General features: G+C 34.5%; 1 protein-coding gene across 5 annotated transcripts in view; it reads left to right on the top strand.

The window, feature by feature from the left end:
* The window catches only part of ADGRG2 (adhesion G protein-coupled receptor G2), a 65,362-nt gene that overhangs the window by 38,598 nt on the left and 9,312 nt on the right, over nt 1–17,452 (top strand). For all 5 annotated transcript variants that reach the window (XM_085323103.1, XM_085323104.1, XM_085323101.1 and 2 more), the window contains 18 exons: nt 1,520–1,576; nt 2,776–2,843; nt 4,652–4,725; nt 5,910–5,949; nt 6,062–6,096; nt 7,375–7,457; nt 8,110–8,170; nt 8,522–9,240; nt 10,042–10,240; nt 10,550–10,706; nt 11,873–12,022; nt 12,240–12,362; nt 13,496–13,541; nt 13,647–13,750; nt 14,202–14,326; nt 15,098–15,366; nt 16,263–16,362; nt 16,645–16,919. In XM_085323103.1, coding sequence (XP_085179229.1) covers nt 1,520–1,576; nt 2,776–2,843; nt 4,652–4,725; nt 5,910–5,949; nt 6,062–6,096; nt 7,375–7,457; nt 8,110–8,170; nt 8,522–9,240; nt 10,042–10,240; nt 10,550–10,706; nt 11,873–12,022; nt 12,240–12,362; nt 13,496–13,541; nt 13,647–13,750; nt 14,202–14,326; nt 15,098–15,366; nt 16,263–16,362; nt 16,645–16,919 — 2,685 coding nt within the window. The remainder of the gene's footprint in view (nt 1–1,519; nt 1,577–2,775; nt 2,844–4,651; nt 4,726–5,909; nt 5,950–6,061; nt 6,097–7,374; nt 7,458–8,109; nt 8,171–8,521; nt 9,241–10,041; nt 10,241–10,549; nt 10,707–11,872; nt 12,023–12,239; nt 12,363–13,495; nt 13,542–13,646; nt 13,751–14,201; nt 14,327–15,097; nt 15,367–16,262; nt 16,363–16,644; nt 16,920–17,452) is intronic.

Genomic DNA, 17,452 nt, shown 5'->3' with positions numbered 1-17,452 from the left:
CTATTTTGTACATTGGGATTTTATAAATATTGTTCTTCATCTAGCTAGAAATTTCAAAAATTAAGTTATTGAAAAACCTTTTATTTCTTCAAGGATTTTCTTAAAATAATAGCATTGATACAATTTCACTGACAGCTACCAACATGAAAGGGAAGACACGTTCATTTGAATCAAAATTGCTCTCCAAAAATTGTTTTTTCTAATGTTTTAAATATTGCCAGCAGCTCAAAATTCTTGTCAATGATGATGATAAAACATGAAGTACATCAGTCCATAACAGGCAAATGTTTGTACCACAGAAAAAGTATGAAAAGAAAAATTTCCCATCCCATTTGGTACTAGCTAATGATCACAGCTGAGAGGACAGGACTTGTTTCTCTGATAATGGAGGACAATCTAAATTATCATACCAAAATATGTGCTTATTTTGCACTATTTTCTTAGTCCTCATTATAACTGAGGAATTTGCTCAAGGGTTGTTAGGAACTGTATGCTGCCACATCTGTTTTTATGAGAAGATACTGGAGTTTTGTCAGAGACGAATATCTCTCGTGTCCTTCACTTTGGTTTTATGCAGTTGAGCTATTTGTTTACAGTATCCTAAATYTGAGATCAGTATTTTTCTTTGCGGTATAGGTAGGGTTAAAAATATGGCAGTAGCAAAAGATTTTGTTATAACTAAAGCATTGTATGCTAGATGAGAGAATCCATTTCCTATCACCATGGTTTCAGTTTTATCAGGCAGAGTAGTTTTTAGTTTTCATATTATCATAAGTAGCTGTAATAGGATCCTCAGAAACAGATGATAAATCACATCAGGATTGAATACTGCAGTATTTAAAGAGCCTGTTTGTAATACACTGATTTCTGTGTTATCTTGATTATTTACGAAGAGTTTATTGACTTGATTATTTTAACAATGTCAACTTAGTTTTGATAATCTAGACAAAAATACCTTTTTATCCTGTCTTTCTTGTGCCTGGACAGTTGCCATGAGACTCCTGGAGTTGACTGTCTTACTTTTATTCATTCAAGTTAGTTGCTGATACAGACTTTGAAAAAGTGTGTGCCCCATAACGCACAGTTACTGGAAAGGCARTGTGCACCACTGTAAGAGTACAGTCCCATCTATAAATTAACAACTTAAGTATGTTAAATATCGTCTTAGATACAACTGTATTACAATGTGTTTAATTGCTGCTTTGCTTTCCACCGAATTGTGGGATTATTTTTAAATGCAGATACTACTTGCATGTAGGTCTTCTGTGGAAACTGTTACAGAAAATTAAACAAAAATGGTGTCTATCGGTCTGAATACTAGCTCTTAGATAATGTCATGGTAAGTGCCCTAGAGAAGTGAAGCCTAAATAATATGTGAAATATTTCTAAAAGGTAAAGACCTTTAAATTTTAAACCCTGAAATGATTGTAAATGTTTATGTTTATCAGGGCTGACTTTTTATATTCAGTATTTTTACTCACTAGTTTTTTCTTTCTTTTTTTTTTTTTTTTTTTTGCAGAAACTGTACCAGGAGAAACCATTTTATGCAATATATCAACTGTCTGTAATTTTTCAGGTTAGTGTTTTTCTTTCCTTTTTGTAAAAATTATGTCCAACTGTTTTCTGAGTAATGTAGCAACTTGCGTTTGCTATATCAGATCTAGCTCTGTAGTAAGTTTTCTTGCTAATTCAGAGAGATTGTATATAACTTCTAAAAATTAAATTAAACATGTTTTATATTAGAAGTAAGGTTCAGTCAGCTCTGTTCTTGATCAGTATTTTTTATCAGATGATACACAATTACAGATAAGAATTACTAGCCTGAGAAAAAAGAAACTAGTATGCTATTAGTCTCTGCCATATTAAGCCTAATCCTGTGTCAAGAGTAGAAGTTGAACTAGTGTTTGGAAGAACTGTTGTAAAAACCTTCATGCATTTTAGGAGCATGACATGGCAGGACAGAAAAACAGAGGGAAATGGAAAGAGCAATGATGTTTCCTATATGTATGTTAACAAAAACGTAGATAAAGATTTTGTTGCTTTATGTTGCTAACTTTCAAAATACTTTGATAAAGGGCTCCTGTGAGAAGTACTTCAGAAAATGAAGTAATTTCTGCCAGGTAGCTGTATACTGGTAATCTATGTTTTATAGATTAGAAAGAGACAGAATAAATATTTGCTTCCTAGTATAAAGTTTCCGTAATGGTTGACACAGTAAACTGTGCCAAGTGTTTTGGGTGACATCATGTATGCATTCCTGCATAGGTCCTTCTCTAAAGCTCACACTGAATGTGTGGCTGCAATAAGAGAAATGTCATAAAAGTTCCTTTATGTCCACCAAAGTGGCTCTAAAGGGCTGTTGAATGATACTGTGAATTATGGTATCCTGAAAGTGCTTTAATCTGCAAAGAGACTGAATATTCAGAGGATCTTTGCCTTTAGCCAATATTTCATTCTCATTACAGAAGTTGGAGTTGTATTAATAACATGCACAGTGCAGCTTTTCTATTTTGGAAAAAAATCAGATGGAATTTAGAGATAGCTAGCAAAACTGAAAAAATAGAACTGTTGGAGTAGCCATTTGTGGAAAAGAATAAGTGAAGAGATGAAGAATGATTGCAAAATAGTGAATGGTCAGAAAAGCTGATTTCAGTGTTCTTATTTCCTTTCTCTTGTAACAGAAGAGAATGAAATCTTGAATTCTCAAATTTATTTCACACCATGTGATTAAACACAAGTTTTATTTTTCTTTAACTTTTTTACTTTTGTTTTTAGTGTTCTATGTGGGCAAGGCAAAACTTAAGGCAAGCGAAGAAAGTAACACGTCACTAAGTGTAGAAATAGTAAGTGTTCTCTCTTTTAAAACTTTGTTGTAAGGAAGGCTGAAATAAATTGTCTCCGCTTAAAATACTAATATCCTAACATGATTTTTATTATGGTTTTATTTTATTTGTAATACAAGTTAATATTTATAGTGCATGGATCTGCTTTCTCTGTCCGAAACAGCTGTCTTGTGGCTAAATTTTAAAGGTCCAGTTAAGTAGACTTCCTACACTAATTGTCTATATTTTCTATATAACACTGAAAACAGGGAAGAAGCCCTGGAAATTCTGGAGAGAGGAGTCTGAAACACCTAATTAGGAATCTAAATTTAGGCATACAGGATCATCCTTTGGAGAGAAATGTAGACACTTAAAGAGTATGAGACACCTACAGTTTGACCACAAGTTAGGTTGAATTGCATCCTGGAAATAATTCATGTTAAGACTGTCATAAATAGGGCATTGTTCTAATCAGCAGTGACCCTAATACTTTTTAGCTAATAGTTAATCAGTTGTCACTTTTGTAGTAGATGTATGTAGTATGAATGTGTGTGTGTGTGTGTTCATGTAACACAAAAGAGGTTTAAGAGAATAATATCATGCAAAGCAAGGACAGTATAGGTCATTTGGCATCTAGATAATACAGGATGAGAATATTTAATTGTTACAGGTTGGAAAACTGAAAACTTGACATTAACTTGTAAAGGACCTTTTGCCTTTCTTCTACACATGCCTTTTGGCATTCAGTCTGGGATTTCACATGCCATCTCTGCARGCCTGAGGATAGCCAAAAAGGTACAAGGTCTTTTACAAATTAATGTGCATTTTTTTCAGTTTTCTAATGTAGGATCCTCAGTGACAACTACTGCACAGGTGCACWCTGAGCGCTGTTAACATTTTCAAGCATTGGTAAAAAGAAAATGCTGGGGAAACTTCGCATGCTGTAACAAGTTTTTCTGTGTATCTATTGTTTGTGACTCCACTGCATGCCACAATTAAGGCAGAAGAACAGAGGAAGATTTTAGCTTGCATTCAAAAAGTTTAGGTTGGGTTGGGCCACACTATTCCCAGGATAAGAACTGCCTCCACACATGTATTGTGTTTCCATGGTGATAATGTCAACTGGGATGTCTCTACTGTGTTAACGTTATGCCCATAGCTATTACAGAAGAAGGTTTTCTGTTTCTTGAAACTGTTTTACTTTTTAGCACAATATTTCTCCAGAAATGTCAATATAATTTATGTCAGATGTTTTCAGGAAGATGCTTACTGCTTGCATCAAGTGTAAAAATAGCAGTTACTGGTGGCAACCAGAAGGAACGTAAGAATGCTAGCCTAAGGGGACCTTTAGGTGGACCTTAATATGCCTCACTGTGCTGAGGCTACATCGCATATGTTTAAATCACTGCTACTCTGGTTTTCACCTTAATTGTTGATATCTAACTCCTAAGATTCTATGTTATATGTTCTCTGTAGTTTGTCCCCATGCTGCACTATCATTACAGTTGGGAAGTTTGTTCAGTATCTGGTTTAAGGTCTCTTTGCTGCAAACTTTTGCATCTTCTTACTTGCATCTTTTCCTGACATAAGATATGGTAAAGTTGCCATCTGCTTGATGATAATAGATCAGAAACTGTTACTTGGTATGCCCCAAATAAGCARATTCCTTCCATAAGTTGTGACAATAGTTTTCTGAAGTGTATTTGTGAGAAAGTGTACTTCTTACCTTTGGAATCTCAGACTTGTAAATTGTGTGATGTGAACATAAGGTTCTTTTGATGCTAAGAATTACTGTTTTGATTTATCGGTGGAATCTTTGTTTCTAACAGATTAATAACATAACTACCAGCAATCACGTTGCAAAATTAATTCCAGTTGCAGCATCTACCTTGCAAGAAGTGAAGTGAGTATTTTTGGATAAGAATTGAAACCTTTGAGATATTTGAAAAAGATTAACTAAGGCCTTCTATGTGGTTAGAATCTCCACTTTGTGTTATCCTTGTACTGTGTAAATTAAAAATTTCAAGAATTGTGAAATTGTTTTCTTTAAAATGAAATTCATACTGGTTCATCATCAAATAGTCTCATTTTTGTTTTATGTATTAGTGGATTTTGTTTTCTTTTTTTTAAAAAAAAAACATTATACCTGTTGATTTCATTTAGGTCCTTTAGTTTCCTTGGGGTTCAAAGTTGCAGCGGTCTGTCCCCATATCAGAAAGACCTTAGTAAGGTAGCATTTAAGCTATATATATACTGGAGGCCTGAAAAAAAAGACATCTGAGGACATGAGCTGTGAACAGTTGAAAATGCCAGTCTGGCTGCTGCTTGTCATGAGCGAATGGTTGTCATTTCAGAGATTTGGTCAGTCTTCTAAGAAACTAATATGAAAACCTCTATAGTCATGTTTTTTATACATATTCATGGAGCCCTGTCTGTATTTTTATTTTAGTATAGCATCTCCTGTCATGAGCTTTTTAAGATGTKCCCTTTCCTCTTTCTAGATGCACTAAAGCTTTTCCCTACAAGGGGGTGTTTCCAGTTGTGGTTGTACTTACCTTTCTCTTCCTAATATTCCTAATGCTTGTACTACCCTTCGGAGAGGTTTAAGTGGCTGTATATAAACTGCTATTCTCAAAACTCCCCTGCAGATTGAAACTATAATTGGCCAACAGAGCCTGTTCTTAGAAGAAATCCATATATATCCTGTTCATTCTCTTTCTGTAGTTGCGACTGTGAGTTTAGAATTCTATTCCAAATGCTTGCTTGCCAAAAGACAATATTGAAATTTATCTTTTGCTCTTCTAAATAAGTTTTAAAGAAATGGGTTGATGTTAAAATATATTTATATGGGAWGACAGGGTTTGAAACTTATTTTGTGAAGTGACTAAGAAAGATGAAAAGACTATTTTTTACTGTTTAATCCTTTTTAAATGTGGCTTTACAATATTTAAACTGGCATGATTTTAAAAATCACTGTTAACTACTTACTGATCAATTGGAGAAATGCTTGCTTCTTGGTAATTGCTTATTCTTTTCCTTTTAAACATAAGTAGAAATTCTCCATAATGGTAACCTTTTATTTTAAAGAATTTCAGAGTTCAACAAAACCTTGCAAGAAATAAGTGAGGTAAGATTACTAATTGTTGTTACTATTTGGAAAGCTTTTCTCAGCTTATGTCTGATAATGTCATTATCTAAGTATCAGCATAATTTTATTCTATTTTCACTTGTCATTACAGTCCTCTGTTATGGAATGCAGAACAGAAAACCAGAGGTTTGTTGTTAACTTTTAAAACGTTCATATAATTAAAAGCTCATATATTGTATTCTGATTATTTCAAGCATGAAAGGCTATGTAGCAGTAAAAAAGTCAAGCTATCTAGGAAGTTAAGTTTGAGAAACAGGCTTGAGAAATATATGCAGGCTGACAAAGAAAGAAATTCTGATACCCTTAGTCCCTTAGTCCTCCAGGATTAGTGTTTTTTTTTTTTTTTTTTTTTTTTTTTTTTTTTTTTTTTTTTACAAAATTATATTTTTTTTCATTAATCTTCTCGTGCAACACAGGCTTGCCTGCCAGATTTCTTCCATGTCTTTATATTAACTGACTCATATAACAAATTGGCCAATAACCTGAAAGGCTGCCTTGAGATTTGGGACCACCAAACTTCCAGACCCTGCGAATCCAAGACAGTCTGTATTAGTGAATTGCTTCAAACATCTTGGGTTGCTGTTCTTGAGGTTTGAAAACCAGCCATCCTCAGGACAGGGGAAGCCTGAGGAGGTAACTAGTTCAAAGTCTGGAAGCCATCAGTTACGAGAATGACAAGGCTKCTCTACAGCAGGTGATCCTGGAAATCCTAACAGCTGTTGACTAAAATATAGACAACACCTGTCAGTTTAATTGCTATTCACCACTAAATTGCTAGTCCTTTAAACTGATCAGCTTGGAAACAACAAAATCTGGAACTTCATTCCCCCATATATTTGAATTTTGGAGTTTRTTTTCCCAGTTCAAGATGAAAAAAAGTCCAAACCCCTCAAACAGTAGTGGATAGAAATTCAGTTCACACCACTGTGTCATAAGCTAGCGGGTGTTAGGGTACTCTTCATTCTTGTTAGCTAGAAAGAAGTTTCACATCATCTTGTTTGTGTTGCTTTTTATACACCTGTCTGAGTTTGCTTAATGTGAAGAATTTTGGCTGTATGTTTGGCTAGTTTAGGGAGGRTTTCTTATCATCCAACCCTAATTATAAAAAGTGTAGTTATACGTCTACATGAGTAAATGGCTAACATTAGTTAGGAAGGATCCCATCTAAGAATCACCAGTGTCTATGGAGAAAATAAGATGCCACAAACTAATGTATTCTCTAATGTATACTCTTTTACTTTGTAGCCTGTCATAGTGTTTTACGGGCATTAAAAATAACCCCAATATTGAAAAAGCCTAGGAAAAATTTATGCTCACCGATTTAGCRTTTGATTTTGTGTCTGTGTATTGTAAATACAAGACAGATATATTTCTTGAGTCTAAAGCTTTTTCTTCTCATTATAGCATACATTGCAATTTCATAATAAAGCCGGCTAAGAAAGAGAATATAAGCAGTTTAACAGACAAAACTGAAATAAGTCAAATTGGTAAGTTACATTTTAAATACAGTCTCATCACAGTTAATGCTTTGATTAAATTTCGTAGTTCTACAGGTAACCTCCAAGTAGCTAAAAAAAAGAGTCTTACTTTTTTAAAAATAAAACCTAATTTTGATAACCTCATATATGATGTGAAAATGCAACATTTTGGATGTGGCAGGGAGAGGGGGAATGTGTATTAAAATCCTATGGTATAAAATTGCAGACTATATTAATAAAGCAGATACTAAAAGGATTAGCTGTAATATTGTTTGCTAAATATATGCATCACTGAAATGGTGACCTGAATTGACAAGTTTAAAAATTGCCAGGTTTTCACAGTGATATAGATATGGTAGGGAGTGGTGGCTTGTACTGTTTGTTTCTGTTGCAAATAATGTAGAATTGCATTCCAATTTGTATACCATAAGAATAAATCTGTACTTGTCAGGCATTGAGCAAAAATGCGGTGGTATTGCAGTATTTCAGAGGTCAAAATCTGTTTTGCAGATGGCTTTTCAGACGAAACTCAAAAGCAATTATGCAAAMTGCGCTATTGTTTTAAAACTGTCAAACGTGCTCTCTGAATACTATACATAATTGTATTAGCAATTTTTTAAGCTTCAGGACAGATTAGGTTAATGCTTCTTTATCATCTCAGATCGGTGCTGCTGTTCATCACTGAAGTATTGTTCACTGACTGCTGAAGAGTTACAAAAGTAGTGAGTATGAATAGAAAAAAACTTGACTTGCCTATTTCCTGAATTTTGTAGTGTATTAATAGTGAATTTCCATGTTGGAGCATAGTAGCTAGGAAGGATGCTTCACAAGAGCTACCTCACGGGCATTTTCATGTATAGTTAGTTGTATGTAGTATGTATATAATTGTATATATTCATGTATATAGAGCATGAGACATCTGATATGATGGATTTTAAAATATACATTACTAATTGCAGTATGTCCATACCGTTCATATATTTTTCTATACATTTTAAAGAAAATAACTTAGAATAATGAAATATAAATAAAGCTAAATTTAATATGCTTTTCTGTGCTTTATTTTTTTACAGTACTATACAAGTGCCATCTCATTCTATATGGGCTCCTTTCTCTCTTGCTCCTTTTCCTCCTAAAAGAACTGCTTTTCCTTCCCTCACCTCTAATACTTTTCTTTCCCCCACTACGCTTTCTACCAAACAAGACCCCCTAATTAGACCACTGATCGCACCATTCACAGAAATTTCTGCTTCTGGAACTCTCTCCATATCTCCCACTACAAGTCCTCTGTCTGAATCTTCTACCACATCTACCACTGCAACTTCTCTACCTTCTACCAGTGTTACCACTACACTTTCCTCTTCTGAGTCTTTTACTCAACCTGCCATGCAAACTTTTTCGTCCACACTTGCATCAAAATCTGGTACTAACGTTGCTCTCTCAATTAAATCTGATGCTATGTATCCTAGAAAACCAATCAGAACCGTTTCTCCTGCTGTAGGTTTCACTAAACCTACAACAGTTTCCTCTTCTGAGCTTCCCTCTACACCTCCAGTAGCAGTTCCTCCCTCTGAGACTACCACCAGATCTATCACACAAATTCCTCCTACTACGAATTCTACAAAATTTATTGCCATTAATAAAAGTCTCACTACAGCACCTATTCTTCCCTTTACTCCTTTCACAACATCTTTGATCCCTGCTGTTAGTCCTGTCAAACATTCTGTCTCAGCTTCTTCTCATTCTCATTCTACTGATGATGGCCATGGTAGCCTGCCTAATGGAAGCACAGGTAAATATGACAAGTGAAACGATTCTTCTTGTTATTTGAACTGCATATACAGAATTCACTTTTAAACTTATTGAATGAGAGAATCTTGCTGTATGTGAACTAAGACCTCACCTTCTCGTTACTGTGAAGAGATAACTCTCACAAGATGTATACTCTTTTCAAAACACATTCTCATGCCTTTGGCCATTATGAATGATACCCCACTCTACTTGTTATTTGTAGTATGGAGGTAGTGTGCTAAGCTCCTAGCAGGTACATTTGGCAGAAAAATTAGTAGTCACTGAAGCAGGTAGGTATAATTTTTTACTAAACTAATATTTAAAATATTATGCATCAGTGTTAGAGCTTTATTGAAATATGTAATTGCTTAGAAATATTCTTAGCAGCTGCGTACTTCCTACAAAGATTATATGCATCTTCACTGGCTGCTTGTCATATTGCATATGCCTGTTCTGTTTCCAGGCATTCAGTGACTGAAAATCCAAAGTAATAGATTATTTAACATGACTGAGGGTCTAAAATGAAGACTGTTATAATCAGTAAAAAGTGGAATGAATGTAGGCTATTTGAAACCTTTGTTTATGTTTCTGTAAGATTTAAAGTATTGCTTTATGCAAAGTAGCTGGATAGGGAGAAGAAGGGGTCCTGTTTAATGTAACATGTAGAGAGACCTTACACTTGTAGTAAGGCTTGTTGATCAAGAGAACTCTTGTTATAGAATGCATATTTTTTTAATTCTTAAGGATTATTTTATTTTTTGAACACTATCTAAATAAATGCACAAATTTTCTTTTGTCACAGGAAAGACATTATCGGCTACCGCATATACAGCTTCCATGTATACCAGCATCAGTATCACCACAGCTGAGCAAATCATGTCCAAAATAGAAAAGGATTTAGCAGCTGGGAAAGTAGAGCCAAAAGATGTAGAAAGGATGGTTAGTGAAGTCAGCAAAATCCTGACCGTTTCTCAACCATTACCACGCCAAGTTTCTAACAGGTAGGCCATTCTGATGATAGATTAAAGGTGTGTTGTATTCACAGGCTTGGTAAAATAACAGTTGCTGAAGATAATTTTTTGTAATCATAATCCAAAAAGTCTCTTGTCCTTTAATGTAGTTACATTGAAGGGGAGAACCAGTGTTACTAGTTCTACTATAATATAACTCCATGGAAAACTGTAGTTTTCCATGTCAAAGCCACAGAAAGTGAGCTAGACTTTACACTGTGCTTGGCTTACTGCTCCACAGCCTGCCTGAGAATTTGGGTGTATGCTCTTGGTAATACTAACTGTCTCTTTTGTTTTCAGAATAATAAAACTTGTGGATTATATTGGCTTAAAATTGAACTTTTCAGCCAAGTCTGCTGATTTTGCCTCCCCTTCGTTGGCTCTGGCAGTTGTCAAAACCAACAGCATTCACTTCAACCAAATGTCTTTTACTGTCCAGGACTCATCTAACCTCCAGGTAAAGCAATGGTAATTCTAAGTACTTACAAATTTAAATATTTATATTTTATATATTTTAATTTATAGGCAATGTGAGTTTTCTCTGTGTTTATATCTCAATTTCAGGATCTTTTATTTGTTTTCACTGTGGCATCAATAAGCAACAGACTTAGAAGCTGGCTTTTGACTAATAAGCTGTTAGAGAGGCTACAGCCAGAACACTAGAACGGACAGAGGGCTTGGCTGAATATTTCTCCCTCAAAAACCTTGAATCACGAGTCATTTAATCATCCACCCTGACAGTGCTGAAATTTGTCAAGGAGCATTGCCAGATAGCTTCATCTGTTAGAAGGTGATTAATTGCAGAGGGTGCCAGGAAAGAACTGTTATGTTGCTTGGATAATGATAGGCATATATTTGTCACTCAGGGCTAGTTGCTCTCTCCATGAAAAGGGGGCTGAGAAGGATCTAGTTTGTATCACTCAAAACCTTCTTCCTGCCTGGTTGAGGAAATTACAATTTGAACAATACCAGCCTTGGAGGCTTGGCCAGGAGAGGTGGAAAGTTCTGAACAAATGCTGGCACATACTGACCTCTCAAAGAAAGAAGTAGTTTAATCTAGCAAGAGCCATAAGTAGTACTGGGATCATTCTATGATATTAAAAACTATGTGAAATGATAACAACATTTGAGTGTTCCAAGTAATATGTGATGCTTGAGTCTGAGGTGACTCTAGGAAGTGGTAGTGCTGGAGAACAGGTATATGCTAAGTAATGATCTCCTGGAAGTCTTGTGGCATGGTAAAGAAATGAAGAGAACTTTCAACAAGTTGGTATCTGGTCTAACCCAAAGCAACAAGAATGCCTTTTTGGAATTAACTGAGTATTTCTTTGGTAGCTATCTAAACAAAAGAGATCAGGAAGTTAAATGATCTTCTCACTTAGAAGTGATCTGTCCAGAGAAGAGTTAAACTATACTTTTAGGATACTGTGGAGAGCTCACTGTGTTACTCCTGATTGCAACCATTCTTTGAATATACAGATAATATCTCTATTCAGTTCTGCTAATGTTTCCTATCTTTCATAAACTTGGAGATAGTGGTATTTGTATGTAAGATGACTAATGTGCTACCCAGGCTTTGACAAGAAAAAGTTAGAGATCATAATCTTTGTACTTATTTTACAGATCTCTCTAGGTACTGAAGCACTTCATGACTTAAATAATCTTGGATCAATTACACTTCCTTCATCATTGCTGACAAATTTACCTCCTGAAGAGTTGGACTTCGCTTCTAGAATAATATTCAACTTTTTTAAAAAGACCACTGTTTTCCAGGTATCTTTCTGTCAGTCTGTTCAGAATGGTTTTAAACTCCAGACTAGAGCAAGATAAAATATGAATGGATTTTTTCCCCCAAAATACATTTCAAAATTTCCTGTTAAAAAATGCACTGGTTTTGTTCGGTTCTCACAATAGCTGAACTTGTGTGTGCTGTCTTTCACTACTATTTCCTTTAATATTTTTAAATGTGGTTATGTATTTGTTGTTTCAGGATCCCTCCTTGAAGAATGCATCTTTAATCAGCAATGTTATATCATCAAGTGTTGCTAACCTCACACTTAGCAACTTAAAGGCAAATGTTACTGTCACTTTACACAATATCAAACCCAATCAGGTATGATTAATGTTTTAGTGGACTTAAAAGTGTTATTTTGTTACCTCAGTTGGAGATGTTGTAGAAAAAAATACCATGCTAAGAATGCAGATTGTTTTGTTGGTGCTGTTCTATTGGTGTGGACATTTCCTCTGCATCTGGACTTTCAAAATCACTCAGCCTTGCGTATTTATCATTAGTATTAGTTTTTGTTCTCTGATGATTTCAGTTAATTTTGCTCTTTCATTTAATGTCCAGTTTTTATCCTCCCTAACTGCCCTTCTGTTTTTTTTCTCCAAAGAATAGTATCTCTTGGTTGAAAGTTGACAGTAGGGGTTGATAGGGAGATACTGGAATCATGATATTTATAGGTGCTGTGTGGCCAGAGAGCAATATACAGCTTTTTTTTCTGTAGGGGGAATGTTATTCTTTAAACTGGAAATCAGGATTGTGTCATCATTAAGTATTAGGGCTCATATACAGTGTCTCAGAAATGAGCACCAGGGATTAATATCTTCCTGTTCCTGATCTTAGAAGAGTTTTAAATACTAAAATATTACAAACTGAAATTTGTGGTGATTCCACTTCTGTGCCTGAAACTTCTTTCTAGAACTGGCTTATTGTAGTTTTTATATCTATTGATACAATATTGAGTTTTGAGCTATAACTGTAATATTAGTAGTATTCATAGTAATAGATTGTATTGCTGCTACAATTTATAAGATTTTCATTGGCGGAAGGAAGACGCATATGTAAACCTTTTGACATCACAGTAGGATAAAGTTACCAAATGTTTGCAAATTAAAAGTTTTCCTTTTCAATGTAGTCAATTTCTTTATACTTATAAAATCAGGAAGGATGAGAAATCCAAGTAATCTGTACATTGAAAGATGATGATGAGAAAGCATAATAATGTTTCTACCAGGAACAAAATTTCAGCATAGACATGAGAATTATCTCCTGCATGGTCACTTCAGATTTGTGCTGTGTACTTTCAAATGCATATTGAGAAATTAATCCATTCTATTCGTCTAAATTCATTTTGCTTTCACGTAAAATAGTATTCTTGTTTCCATTTTGTATGCAATTTATAAATTACTTGATTATAAACTCATAGTTTAGTAAACATCTTTTTTTCTTTACCTCTCGAACAGGGTAATTCAACAGTTAGATGTGTTTTTTGGGACTTTAATAGAAATGGTAAGTATTTGATATATCCCCAAAATATCATACCTTTTAGCTATATTAGCTTATGTGAGTATAAAGAAAGGCTGTTGTCAATAACAAAACTGTTTTCTGTGACAGGTGGACATGGGGGCTGGTCATATGAAGGCTGCATAGTTAAAGAAAGTAGAACAAATGAGACAGTCTGTTCATGCAACCACCTCACAAGCTTCGCAGTTTTGATGGTAATTATTTTAAAAATTGTGCAGTTTTACCCTGATTTAAGATGAGAATTTAGCAAGCACATATCAGCTGTTAAATACCTGACAAGCTCCATTCATTTCGGTGTTAGTACCTACCTGCTTAAAATCAGTCATGTGCTTAAGCTGCTCATTGAATGAGGGCCATGAGTTCCAGTAAAGTCAAAATCAGTTAAGTGTTTTACTAAAATGCAGCTTTTACATTTAGGAGGTCTTTATTCTGTAGGAAAAAAAAATAGGATAAATCAAATTTAATATTTTAATCAAACATCATTTCACAGTTTTTTTTCTGTTTTTTAATTCACCTTTTGTAAGATTTGTGATGAAAAGAACAGTTTCATTTTTTTAATTGCAGAGGCAAACATGGCATTTTAATGGGGAATTTTTTCCATTTAACAAGCATGCTCTCTGAAATTAACTTCTGTTTCCCTTTTAGAACTTGTATGGAAATACTCCTTTAAATCCTACACAGGAATTGGTACTGACTTTTATATCCTATATAGGCTGTGGCCTCTCTGCAATTTTTCTTTCTATTACTCTTGTGACCTACATAGCCTTTGAGTAAGTACTTGAACTAAGCTCTCATTATTCTGTGCTTGTGATTGCTTGAAATGCTCACTGCAATGTCCTTTCTAGTAGTTACTGATTCTGGCTCAGTTAAGAATGTACAAATTTGTTTAGTTTACTATGAAGATGTTGATTCCATCTTGCAGGAATGTTAATCTTGTAGACAAGTGAATGAATCATGAGTTTATATACACTGAAAAGTGAAGAAATAGTACTTTTAAGTGTTTTACAACATACTATCTTAACAAAAATGTGGAAGGATGTGTTTAAGATAAGATACAGCGTACACAGTGTTTTGTAAAGCCTCTTAGAAGTGGCTTTCGGCACCCATTTACTATCTCATTATCCTCTCATCAAAGAATTGCTTGTTTCTGTCCAGGCTTTTGGATGCCCAGTAGAATGCCTAATCTAGTTTAGCATTAAAGAATACTCACATTTTGGTTTTTGGAAGTACTGCAACACAGAGAAGCCTAACATAGAGTGTAAAAAAAGATCACTGAATTAAAATGTAAGAGTCTAGGCTGTTGTTTGTATTTATGGAAATATTATTATGGCAAACTGGTCATACAGACCTTTAATTTGTGAATCTTTTATAACTCACCTTTTCTGTGTAAATGCAATATACAAAGAATTATATATGAATGAAAAAATATGTAGATATATAAATACCTGGTTGTTAYTTGTGCAGTAGGATTATAAGAGGGAAAGTCAGGCTGGGATCCAAAGTAATGACAATTGATGTGATCTCACTAATTTGCTTTTTAGGAAAATCCGGAGAGACTACCCTTCCAAAATCCTTATTCAACTGTGTGCTGCATTACTTCTGCTCAACCTGGTTTTCCTCCTTGATTCATGGATTGCTTTGTATGATACACGAGGCTTGTGCATTGCAGTTGCTGTATTTCTTCACTATTTCCTGTTGGTTTCCTTCACTTGGATGGGCCTAGAAGCTTTCCATATGTATCTTGCCCTTGTGAAAGTCTTCAATACCTATGTACGGAAATACATCCTTAAATTTTGCATTGTTGGTTGGGGTATGTATTTTTTTCCACTTTTGGATATCCTTTCACCAAATATTTCGGGGAATGTGACACTTAACTAAAAGTGAAAATGAAGCAATCATTAAAAGCCAATTAACCTGTCAGTGACCACATATTCATTATCAGTAAACCTGGTCCTGTATATTAGACCTTCTGTGGTATTGAATTTACCCCTAGCTGCAGATTTTTTCAGATTTCAAGCTGAAAAACAGAGGCTACTGCAATGCAATTGGATGAAGAATTTTCCTTCTGCAAATGTAATAGAGCCAGTTTTGAATGTGCTCACTTTCATTTCCATCTTCAAGACAGGTGGCATCAGTTCTGTTTGGAAAATAAATATCATCACGTATATATATTCTGTTTCTGGAATAGCACTGTTTCTAACAAAAAGCAGCAAAGCCCACCTAATTGGTTAAAGGATGAAGAGATTCCAGACCTGATTCTCCTCTCTGGCCCTCTTGAGTAAACATGAGTGAAGGCGCTAAAATAATAGAATTATGTTTCTTTAAACATATGTAAGTGGGAAGAAAATCAATGTACTATGTCTGATGTTTTAAGATCTTTGTTACCATACACATAACTAGTTAGATTACCTTACGTTGTTAAGTAAAATAACTGGATTAAATCACATGGTATTTGTTGCCTTCTTCAGAAATGTTTAAAGCTATCTGTGGAGCAGAACATTTGTTTCTGTGCAAGTTATTCTTCTGAGCACAGTTTGAATTCCCCAATTTGTAGATTTCTTCAGACAGCTAATAATCAACAGAATTCAACAGACAAAGTTCATAAACTGGTTGTAGATTTCACAGAAAATTACAGTAGTTTCAAGTCATTTTAATACTGCTATTTTGTCATAATTTTCACTAACGTGTTTGCTCATAATCTTTTAGGGGTGCCAGCAGTAGTTGTGGCTATTGTGTTGGCAGTGTCACCAGATAATTATGGGCTTATATCCACTGGAACATTTTCAAGCAACAGACCGGATGAATTGTAAGTAAAAGGGTAGCTTTTTTCTTTCCCTGAGTCATACCAAATGGCTTTTCTTTGAAATAAAGATGGTGGAGAGAACAAAGCAATGAAAGAGCTTTGAAATGGTATGGCTCTGCAGTGTTTCACATGCTTTGTGCTAACTGCTGACTCTTTAGCAAAAAAAAAAAAAAAAAGGAAAAAATTTATAACAAAATTTATAACAAAATACAGCTTTATCTCATATTCATTTTACTTAATTTCTGTTACTTAAAATGGCTGACAGACTTTGTTCTTGTGTTCTAGCTGCTGGATTAAAAGTAGAATAGCCTTCTATATTACTGCTGTGGGATACTTTTGCGTGATATTCCTGATCAATATCAGCATGTTCATTGTTGTGCTGATCCAGCTCTGTCGCATCAAAAAGAAAAAGCAGCTTGGCACTCAGAGAAAAACCAGCATTCAAGACCTCAGGAGTGTTGCTGGTCTTACATTTTTGTTGGGAATTACTTGGGGATTTGCCTTTTTCACAGTAAATGAGGTATTTACATACCTCTTCACCATTTTCAACACTTTGCAAGGTAAGTTTATCCTTCATGCTGTAGCCTGTTGTGTACAATGTAATGAACAAAGATTTTCAAAAGGGTACTTTTTTCAACAACTAAGAGGTAATTTTGGTACATTTTTTAATGTTAATTAAATTAGAGATGATACTACTTCCCTCTGATCATATATTTATCATAATATTAGATGAATATAAAAATATAACACACATATATAGTATAACAATATTATAATTATGCATACTATATGACAGGAAAGCAGTCTACTATTTATAATATATTTATATTTATAAATATTAGAATTTTATAAATGTATACAAACCAGACACCACTGGAAGTAACTGTCTTTCTCTAGTCAGTGGAATTACTATAACTATTCAGTTAGTGTAAGTGTTCACATTAGTGTAGTGAAAATTGTATTACTTCTCAGCTTATCACTCTAAGGCTTAGATGTGAGGTCGGACATTCAGCAAAGGGCCATTGAGACAGGCAAGGCTGCAGCATCTCAAAGTGAGCTGAGAATGGTATGAGTACCATAGTACTGAGGTAGC

Source organism: Rhea americana, unplaced genomic scaffold (genome assembly GCF_003343005.1).
Source record: "Rhea americana isolate MKP2758 unplaced genomic scaffold, rheAme1 scaffold_82, whole genome shotgun sequence".
NCBI lineage: Eukaryota > Metazoa > Chordata > Aves > Rheiformes > Rheidae > Rhea > Rhea americana.
Note: the sequence above shows the minus strand (reverse complement) of the source record. Positions and strands in the feature narration are given on the sequence as shown.